Source organism: Rhineura floridana, chromosome 9, assembly GCF_030035675.1.
Source record: "Rhineura floridana isolate rRhiFlo1 chromosome 9, rRhiFlo1.hap2, whole genome shotgun sequence".
Classification (NCBI taxonomy): Eukaryota; Metazoa; Chordata; class Lepidosauria; order Squamata; family Rhineuridae; genus Rhineura; species Rhineura floridana.
In genome coordinates this window covers 126,998,185-127,008,664 of record NC_084488.1, presented here as the reverse complement: position 1 = coordinate 127,008,664, position 10,480 = coordinate 126,998,185, and the positions used below count along the sequence as shown (strand labels likewise).

Sequence of the window (10,480 nt, the reverse complement as noted above, 5' to 3'; positions counted from 1 at the left end):
GGGGAAAGGGGCTATGGCGCTTCCGGACCATCTAGTTTAGGCAAAAGGTAAGTGGGCGGAGTATGGCAGAGGTGCATGAAATGATGCATGGAGTGGAAGGCCGACTGACAGGGACCATGCAGGCACATCAGCATGCATTGCAGGCCCTGTCCTGAAGAAGGGGTTGGGCTACACTGGGGTGACTGAACGTTTATGGCCCGAGGGCCACACTTACAGTCAGTCTCCCCCTCTGAGGGCCACATACCAGGATTAGGTGTGACCAGAACACCCAAAGGATACACAGAGATCATGCAGCGCACACACTCACCACCCACACACTCAGGGCCACACGTTCAAATACAAACACACACGGAAATGCATTTCGAGCCCTCCCCACTCCAGAGACAGGTGGCTGGAAACGCGGTCTTTTACAGACTCATTATAGATAATGAAAAAGCCTCTCTAGATGACTTCTAAGTTCCCATCAGCCTCTGTGAAGCTCCGAGGAAGTGGGCAAAGGGGCGTCTTTCTCCTTCTCGCATAGCAGTGGAACCCAGAATGGCTAAATGGAGCCTCCCCATACAGAGGCACTCTACCTCAGAGGCTGAACGCGGGTTCATGAGGCCGGATGAGGAGCGTGGCTTGTCTTCTGAGCCAGCGGGGGTGATGCTCAGCCGCCGCCGCCGCCGCCTTCAGCGTTCCCTCAATAGCCTTTTGCTATTTCTGCTCAGACTGTTGACTCCCCACCGCCCCCCACCCTGTAGTTTAGATTGACATTAGAAAGAATCCAGCCAGCCCCTGCCGCATTATTTAATTCAGCCCCCCATTTCTGAAGGAGAAGTTGAGCTAGGGAGTCACGTGGCCCCCTTCGATACCCCCCTAAAACCAAGACTTCGCGGGCGAAAGCAAAGGGGGAGCTTTTCAGCGGACGAGCGTGCCCAAGAGCAGGTGCAGAGCGCCTTCCCGTCCACACCCATTCGGCAACAAAGGAAAAGGGCCGCCCACAAGCCGACTTTTCGGGGGCGAAAAGCCACCAACACCTTCGCCGCGCTCGCCGCCGCTATTTTTACGCCAGGTTCCTCGGGGGGCGTGGCAGGGCGATCACGTGAACGGGCGGGGCGCTACGGCGCTCCAGGCTCCCCGCCGTCTCCTTTGTTCGGGCTGGAGTGGGCGGTGCCAGCGGTCCATTGGCCAGGCGCGGCGGGGGCGTGGTAAAGGTGGGCGTGGCCGGGGACGTGTTTGCTGTGTCCGGCCAAGGCCAGGGCGGGGCGTGGCCAGTCAGCGGAGGGGGCGGCGCCCCGTGGCGGCGGAGGATAACGGGTCGCCGGGGCAGAGAGAGCGCAAGAGGCGGGCGGGGGCTTTGTTGGCGCTGGTTTCCTCCTCCGTCGGCCTCGGCGAGCAGGAGCTGCGGGGATGGGATGGGGCCCTCGAGACGCCCCCGAACGGGCAGCCCGACGGGGGCATGCGCCTCGCTCTCCGCCGCGGGAGCCGTGAAAGGGAAGCCGCGCAGGCTGGGTCCGGTGAGGAGACGCAGCAGCCGGACGGGACGGGACGGGACGGGACGCAGGGGCCTGAGGAGGGGCTGCTCGGCGAGACCCTCGCCCCGCCTCTAAGGGGCGCCCCCTCCCCAGGGCTCTGTGCCGTAGTGGGGGGTTGTCTCCCTCCCCTTCCCCGCATCGAGATACCTTCTGAGGCGGGGGTCGTTCCCTCCCGTCCCTTCGGGGCGCATGGGAGCCCCGCCTTTGCCTGGGCTCTGCCCGCCGCCGTGCCTAACGCGCCTGCCGCTCTCCTCAGCTGCACCCCCATGGATATTGACCTGGACTACGAGCGCCCCAACGTCGAGACCATCAAGTGCGTCGTGGTCGGGGACAACGCGGTGGGCAAGACCCGCCTCATCTGCGCGCGGGCCTGCAATGCCACCCTCACCCAGTACCAGCTGCTGGCCACCCACGTGCCCACCGTCTGGGCCATTGACCAGTACCGCGTCTGCCAGGAGGTGAGCAGGCGGTGTCAGCACCTGGGCCGCGCCTCGCAGGCATCCCGCCCCCGCCCGGAGCCTGCTCGAGGTAACGACTGTCTTTACTCTCTGCTCCTTCCCGCTCACCCGACAGGTGCTGGAGCGTTCGCGGGACGTGGTGGACGAGGTCAGCATCTCCCTGCGGCTCTGGGACACCTTCGGAGACCACCACAAAGACCGGCGCTTCGCATATGGCAGGTGGGCACAGGGCAGGGTTTATTCCCAGCCCCTGGGGGTGGGGGGCTAGTGCCCCCTAAAACTGGTAGGCTGGAAGGCTGGAAGGCAAGGAGCCCCCCAGTGGGCAGAGCCAGAGGGACAGTCCAGCCGAGGCAACTGGCTCTGGTTTTGCCCCCATTCTTCTCTCCCTGCGGCAGTGCCACCCCCTGGCCTGGTGGGAAGTGGGAGGGCAAGCTGGCAGGTGGGGACACACCTGGGGTTGTGGGACAGTTTCCTTCAGCCTGGGACCTTTTGCAGGGAAAGCCCCCCCCCCCGCACTCTGGTCCTTCTCCTGCAGGGGCAAGGCAGAGGGGCTGTGTCCATTGTGCTGAGGGGGGTGGCCATGGGGGCGGGAAGCTGTGCCAAGGGGGCATGGTGCCCTCTTTGGGGCTGTGTTCAGAGCTGGAAGGATGGGGCAGAGGTGCCCAGCGCCCACAGCCTGACTGCTTTGTGTTCTTGCCTTTTCTCCTTGTCTGCGAGTGGGCAGGGACAGGAGGTGGGCAAGGTTTGCACCTTGTGGGTGGGGGTTAGAGGGGTTCACAGTCCTCCTGGGGAAGGCTCACGGGGAAGCAGGGGGGCAGAGCTGAGCCACTGTTGGGACAACTTTGGGCAATGCTTGCAGGGCTCTTCCTTGCAGAGGTCCCACCCTCCGCCTTCCCTTTCCACACAGGGGGAGGGGGGGTTGTGTGCAGGAGGGGTGGCCTTTGGACCCAAGCAGGCTTGGCAGAGGCGCAGCAGCCAAGCCTAGCTGGGCATGTTCCCCAACAGCAGGCCTTTTCTGGCCCTTGGAATCCAGCCGCCGCATGTTCTCCACGTCCAGGTCTTGGCTGCTGCCCCTTTCGAAATTCTTGAAGGGGGGGATGGGGAGGGGGTGTCCTGTCTCCTATTTCACGTCGGTCTCAGAGGCAGATCTCTGCTGCTTGGTCAGCAGGAGGCAGTGTGGCAGGCCACCTCCTCCCCTCCGCCCACCTCCACAGGTTTTGGGGTGTCTTTCTCCACTTCCCGTGGTTTTCTGCTCTGTGGTGTCAGCGGAGGGCGAGTAGCACAAGGACTCTGTGGGCTCCTCCCTGATCTCCTGACCTGTGCGCTTCCCGGCTGCCACATCAGGCGCTTCCTGCTGCCAAACGTCCTGAAGGGTGCCTGGCTGGAAGAAGCCCCCGTTTCAGCTGCCTTCTTTGCTTAGTGCAAAGGCGAAGAGGGAATGGCTGGCACCCCACATTCGTGCCTAGGCTGACAGTGAGCTGCCTGGCAGCTGCAGCTTGTAGCCCTTGTGGGCCACCTAGCCCCATGGCGGGGCAAAGTCTGGAAGGTGCCTGGACACCCACCTCCCGGAGAACTTGCCATGGCCTCTCCAGCCTAGCAAGGAGTTGCTTCATTGGTGCAATGGGCAGGGCAACTGGAAGCCGATATTCTGGGAAATGGGGGTCGTGGCCGAGGGCGTGGCTGTGGGGGTGATGGGTAACGTGGCTGGAAGTGCTGAGTGTCTGTGCAGCTACTGGGTCTCTGGCCCTGGAGGGCTTGAGCCAGGAGATGAGAAAGGAGTTTTTGTGCCTGCCAGTTGCCCCGGGCCCAGCCCTTGCCTGGAGATCGTGCTTAGGCTCCTGTTGGCGCCCAGCAGGGGTCTTGGCCTGCTCTTCTGCAGGCAGAGAAGCTCCTCTTGCAGTGGTGTAGCGTGCCATCTCCTGCCACTGGCGGCATTCATTTGCTTGCCGCCGCCTCTTTCGCCCTCTGTAGGTCAGATGTGGTTGTGCTCTGCTTCTCCCTGGCCAACCCCAACTCACTGCGGCACGTGAAGAGCATGTGGTACGCAGAAATCAAGCACTTCTGCCCACGCACCCCCATCGTGCTGGTGGGCTGTCAGCTGGACCTGCGCTATGCAGACCTCGAAGCTGTGAACCGCGCCCGCCGGCCCCTGGCCAAGTATGATGAGGATTTTCATTGTTACCGGGGGGGGAGTGGTGAGGGAGCAGAGCGATGCACTCGGGGCCGCTCTGCATTGCTTCCTTGGGGGTCTTCTGCCCCCTGTGCTGTTTTCTGGGGTAACTGGCTCCACCCTTGGCACTGTCCCTCTCTCAGAGCCCAGAGGGGCTCCCTTCCACTGCCCAAGTGTTTAGTGGTGACCACGTGCCTGCTCTCTTCCTCTCTCTCTCCAGGCCTATTAAGCCATCAGACATCCTCCCACCAGAGTGTGGGCACGAGGTGGCCAAGGAGCTGGGTATCCCCTACTACGAGACCAGTGTGGTGGCCCAGTTTGGCATTAAGGACGTGTTTGACAATGCCATCCGGGCTGCCCTCATCTCGCGACGCCACTTGCAGTTCTGGAAATCGCACCTCAAGAAGATGCAGCGGCCCCTGCTGCAGGCACCCTTCCTGCCCCCGAAGCCACCCCCGCCTCTCATCCACATCCCAGCGCCAGCCGCCGGGGAAGGGCGGGGCCCAAACACCCTCTTCCACGAGCCCCTTTGCGCCGACGTGGTCTTCCACCTGCAGGGCGGCCGCCTTGTCTTCGCCCATCAGGTCTACTTGGCCACGTCTTGCTCCAAATTCTATGACCTCTTCACTCTCGACTTGGCAGGGGAGGCTGCAAGTGCCAAGGGGCCGGCCGGCCGGACGAAGAGCTTGGATGCTGCTGAGGGGGGCTCCTTGGGTGCCGCAGTGGCAGCAACGGTGGCTTCTCTCCGGGCCTCACAGAGCGACGACCTGCTGCGCTTGGCCCAGCTGCCTCGGGCGCTGGCTGGTTGGGGCCGTGGTTTTGTCAGCATGTGCCAGGAGGCAGTGCACGACCCCATCACGCAGCGCAAGAAGCCCATGACAGCCGTGTACATGGATGGCCTTGTGCAGCTGGGCCCTTTCCGGGTGGTGCTGGAATACTTGTATACGGGGCGCCTGGAGCAGCATCGGACTGACCTGATGCAAGTGGCTGCAATTGCGGAGCTGCTGGAAGTGTTTGACTTGCGCATGATGGTTGCCAACATCCTCAACAAGGAGAGTTTCATGAACCGGGAGATCACCAAGGCCTTCCACGTGCGCCGTGCCAACCGGATCAAGGAGTGTCTGAGCAAGGGCACCTTTGCAGGTAGGGAGGAGGGTTTGGGGCCAGGCTGGGTAGGAGTGGGATGCCTGGGCCTGCACCATTTGCGCCCTGCTGGAGGAGAGGGTGCTCCCTGAGGACTGCTGGCCCTGTTGTAGTCTGAGAGGGGCTGCCTGCCTTCTCTTCCCCTGCAGACGTTGTCTTTGTGGTTGACGATGGGTCAGTGCCGGCCCACAAGCCTTTGCTCCTTGCCGGTTGCGACTTCATGGTGTCCATGTTTGGCAGCACCTTCCGGGAGAGCTGCGCTGGTGAGGTGAGGTGAGGGTGGGTGGCGTCCAGATGGGAGAAAGGTAGCAAATGCTTCCTTGCCGGGGGGGGGATGGTGACTCAGGGGAGGGGGGCAGTTCTTTTTCTGTTGCTTTGTAAAGGGGCAGCCTGGCTCAGGCACCTCAGATCCCCGCCTGCTCTGCACAGTGTGGGGTGGATGTCCTGCCTGTCTCCAGGCTAGCTTGGGAGGAGGGAGCTGGGTTCGCCACACTGCAGCTTCCTGGCTCCATGCTGCTTCCGGTTCCAGGGGCCAGTTGGGGTGTGTGTGTGTGTCTTCTTTCTGGTGGACCTCTCTTGGGTTAGGCTTCGATCCTTCACAGGAGGCTTCTGGCTCAGCATTGTTGGGGTGCTGAGGCAGCTTCTTGAAGGTGGAAGTCTTGCTCCCAAACTCCTGCCTTCAGAAAGGCCCATCCAGGCAGCTCAAAGGCACGGCAAAAGGCACTTCTGTGGCTTCAGCCGACATGAAACTTGTTGTTCTTCGCCTTGATGCCCGTTCTCTCATCAGCGCCTGCTAGTGTTGCTTCTGGGCAGACTAACAGAGGGATGGACCAGGGGTGGTGGGTTTGAGAACGGAGGAGCTGCCCAGAGGCCTTTGCTGGGGGATGGGCTGGCTGATGAAATAACCAGGGCCACGGTGTGGAAAGGGATCAGAAGAGCAAGCTGGGAGTTCTTTCCAGTGTGAGAAGGTGCCATGGGAGTGGGCTGCCTGGAGGGTGGGTGGAGGGGCTGTGGGCTCCTGGGGGAGCCCTCCTGGGGCTGGCAGCGCGGAGGCCTTGGCTGCTCCCGCTGAGCCCTTCGTGGAGTTTGTTGGCTTGGCAGCAGAGCCAGGAGGGCCGGCAGGTCAAATGCATCAGTTGCAGAAGAGGGTCAGGCTTCAGACCAGCTGTGTCCTTCTAGTCACCCGTTTTTTCTGCTTCGGGGGGGGGGAGCAGTCCCTGTGCGTTGTGTTGCAATAGCTGGGCCAGGCCCTTCCCCTTCCTCCCACTTTCTTCTGCCTCCTCCTCCTCCCCTCCCCATCTCCTCCATGCCAGCCAGACCCTTTGGCAGGGGGAGGGGCAGCTGCTGCCCTCCAGGCCCCGAGATAAATTGGGCATCTCAAAAATAACAGGTCACAGGGATCACATGGGGCTGTGGCCAAGCCAAGGCACGGCTGGCTCCTCCCTGCCCCCCTTCCTCGGTGGGACTTGCACACCCATCTCTTCTGGGCTGCAGAGGCTGTTTGCTTGTTGAAACGGCTGCTGGCGTTTCCATCCCAGGCGGCCTGCAAAGCAGTAAGGCAAGTGCCTCTGAGCATGTGCAAACGAAGCTCCCTTTGAGTTGCCTTCCTTCCATGGAGAAATGGCACAAAGTCTCCCAGAAATAAGCCTCAAAGTCCACCACTGTTTCCAGAGATGAGCTGCAGCCAGCCCTTGGCCTGTGGGAGAGCTGCAGTGGGGGGTTGCGTCTGGAGGAGTCCCCAGGCTGCTGGTGGGGGATCCAAAGCATCATGGGCTGGAGGTGGGGGGTGGGCAGAGGAGGGCCGGGCTGCTCCTCCAGTGACCCCCAGGTCTCCCTGCCACCCCCAGGTTTCCCTGCCAGGCACCAACCGTGCCTGCCTCCGTGCCGTCCTCGAGTTCCTCTACACAGGGCTCTTTGTCCCTGCCCCAGACCTGGATGCTATGGAGCTGCTGGTGCTGGCCAACCGCCTTTGCTTGACCCGCTTGCAGGCCCTGACCGGTGAGTCCTTGGCTGTGCTGGGCCGGGAGGGGGAAGCACTCAGGCCCCTGGCCTGCTCACCCATCTGGATGCGGCCGGCCGGCCTGGCCTCTTACATAAGCTGCCGATAAGATACTGAGGATGTGGGGATGCAGCATCCCTGGGATCAATGTGTTGCCAGAGATTTGATGGCTGAACAACTGTAGAGCAGGGACTTGGTGGCTGTTAACCTCTTGTGAATCCTTGCTTGGGGAAAGAGATGAAAGCTTGCCTGACTGGACCTGTGCAAGAGAACTTGCTTCCAGCCTCCCTGTGAGCCCTCAAAGTCATCTGGAATGCCAGGATGCGTTCTTGGAAGTGGTAATGGAGCCTCAGAGCATCCACAGAGTGCGTCCTTCGGGCTTCCAGGTCAGTAGCGTGCCTTGCAGGCAAGGCTGCTTCTCCCAGCCTGAGGTCCTTTCCTGGTCTCTCCCCAGAGCAGTACGCAGTGGATGAACTGGTTCATGCCAGCCTGCAGCAGGTGGAAATAGATGCCCAGGTCATCCTCTACCTGGAGATGACACAGGTAAGGATCAGCCTCACGGGGCCTGGATGCACAAACCCAGCCATTGTTCTCCCCTGTGATGCAACCCCTTTGCAGGTGCTTCGTTGCCTGCAGCCCTGAAGGGTGCCAAAATGTTTCCTGGGGCTGGGGGCATTGGCTGAGGCTTTCTTCTGAATTCTGCTCATATGAACATGGATGTGTGAAGCTCTTCTGCTCCCACAAGCCCTGCCAGAGACCTAACCTGCTGCGTGCACCTCACAGGCTCTGCCGTCCCCCACCTGGAATCATTCAGGGGCAGAAGCCACTATATTTGGGGGCTCCGCTGTTTCCAGGGAGGGGGCCATGCACATGCATCTATGCAAGGAGGTGGGTGAGCATGTTGCACTGTTGTTTCTGTCCCTGCCTTTCCCTCATGGCTACTCCCTCCTTTTCACAGTTCCATAATGCCCACCAGTTGGCTGCTTGGTGCCTTCACTATCTCTGCACCAACTACAACAGTGTCTGCCGCCGCTTTCCCCGTGAGATGAAGTGCATGTCTCCAGGTACTGGGCGGGCGGGCGAGCAGCTGGCCCTCCAGGCTGGGGGCTGTGTGTGTGCGTGTGACTGCTTCAAGGCTCCTAAGTGGGGCAGAGCTCTCTGTGTGGCCGTGAGAGAGTGCAGATCATGCCTGGGGAAGAACTGACTTCATAGGAATCCCTGCCAAGACGGTGCCCCAAAGGGAGCTGCTTTGCGAGAAGAATTGGGGGTGGGTGGGGAGGAGAGGATTTGGGCCTCGCAAGTCCTTAGGGCGGGATGATTGGGTTGCCTTGAAGGGCTTCTCCTAGCTCCGTTGCCTCGCACATAACTGCCTCGAAGCAGTTCCCCGATCCTGGCTGCCATGGCTGAGGCTGCGTGTCCCCAGCCCTTTACAAAGGTGTATTAGTGTGGATGGGGTAGAGAGCTGGGGGGGGGCAGCAGCAAGAGGTGGAGGCTCAGCCCACCTGGCCTTGGGTGAAGAACCATCTGATGCACTTTGGCTTGCTCCCTCAGTCCTCTTCTCTTCCCCCCACCCCCAGTTCTTCTCTGGCACGGCGGGAAGTCTGGCCTCCATTGGCTGGTCTTGTGTGTTCGTTATATTGTTTTAAATTTTAAGATTGTGTTTTAAATTGTTTTTAAGATATGTGTTTTAAATTGTATATTTCTTTTAATGTTTTTGATTGCTGTAAACCGCCCAGAGAGCTTCGGCTATGGGGCGGTATACAAGTGCAATCAATCAATCAATCAATATTTGGAGTGGGAAAGCAAAGCTTGGAGTAAGCAGCCTTTTGCTCCTTGGAGGGATGTAAACCCTCTGCTCTCTATTACAACCCTTGGCAGGGGGATTTCCAATAGTGAGAGGGAGGGGAAGGAAAGGGGGGTTCTTCTGGGGTGCTGGAGCATGGATACGGAGCTGCTGTTTGATGCTGCCCCCTCTCTCTGCTTCCTTCCCTCCCTCCCTGCAGAGAATCAGGCCCACTTTGAGCGTCACCGGTGGCCCCCGGTGTGGTACCTGAAAGAGGAGGACCGCTACTTGCGCTTGCAGAAGGAGCGTGTGCTGGAGGAGGAGTTGCTCCGCAAGCAGCATCCCCGCAGCAAGTGGTGCTTCTGGCGGCCCCACCACGCCAGCCACATCTCCTGAGCACCTGGCCTCAGGTGCTCCCACCCGCCAAGGGAAGAGAGAGGGAGTGCATCACAGCTGCCTTGCCCTTCTTGCCTGCGCCGGTGAGGAGGCCGGCCCGTTGCCTCCTCAGCTGGGTGTGAGGGGAGGGCTCCGGCCTTGTTTACAGTCCCCCGCCTGCCCGCCTTCCTTCCTGCCTGCCTGCCAGCCAGCCCTGTGCCTCTTGCCATTGCTGCCATGCCTTCCCTGGGTGTTTACGCCCCTGCCCTGCTGCTTATTAGCTGGGCTGGGTGCCCAGTCAGCAGGTGCGCCCCAGGCTGGCTGTTTCTCTAGTCGCTACCTCTGACCTTTGCAGTATTCTGCGGCCAATGGGGAGGATCACTACACAGCTTGAGTGGCCAGAAGTGGGTTGTGCAGGTAAGGGAGGGAAACCATGGCTGTGGAGAGGCTCTGGCTGTCTCTAGCAGGTTTTCCAGCTGGGCTGCTCCAAGGGCCTGGTGGGTCTGGTCAAGCCACCCTGTTTGGGCTGGCTGGAAGTGGATTGGTGGTGCAGTATGAATCACTGAGCCATGTGACTGTAGGTTGAGAGGGAGAAGGGGATGGTGCGTGAGTGGGGGGTTTGCATTAGGGGTGGGGTGGGGTGCATGAGGGAGCAGGAGCTGTGTTGTCCTGTATGGGGGCAGGGTGGGGTGGGGTGGGGTAGAGTCTCTTCTAAGGCATCTAGCTGTAGAAGCTGTTTCCTGTTAGTGCTTGTCTGCGGAGGGGGCACATGGGGGGGAGCTTGGACCCCCCTCCGCCATGTCTGTGCCTTGGACACAACACAGTCCTCTTCCCTGGACTGACCCCCTTGTCTGGGGGGAGGGGGGTGATCCTACTTTCTTCCCCCTCTTGTCCAGCTCAGTGCATTAAGGAAAGTTGCCAGCAGGGCTTTCGGTCCGTCACCACCCCTGGAAAATCTGCACAAACGTTTTTACACTTTTTTCTACATGTTCCTTTTTTTGCTCCCAAGATCTCAGCCAAGCACACACCTACCCA

The 10,480-nt window shown here is 60.6% G+C and overlaps 1 protein-coding gene across 1 annotated transcript; it reads left to right on the top strand.

Moving 5' to 3' along the window:
• Positions 1-1,251: 1,251 nt before the first annotated feature.
• Positions 1,252-10,072, top strand: LOC133363945 (rho-related BTB domain-containing protein 2-like). Its single transcript, XM_061583731.1, has 10 exons — positions 1,252-1,499; positions 1,774-1,975; positions 2,091-2,194; positions 3,947-4,132; positions 4,366-5,288; positions 5,438-5,556; positions 7,136-7,286; positions 7,742-7,830; positions 8,246-8,351; positions 9,291-10,072. The coding sequence occupies exons 2-10, from the start codon at positions 1,784-1,786 to the stop codon at positions 9,464-9,466; spliced, it is 2,046 nt and encodes a 681-aa protein (XP_061439715.1). The 5' UTR covers positions 1,252-1,499; positions 1,774-1,783; the 3' UTR covers positions 9,467-10,072.
• The last annotated feature ends 408 nt before the right edge of the window (positions 10,073-10,480 follow it).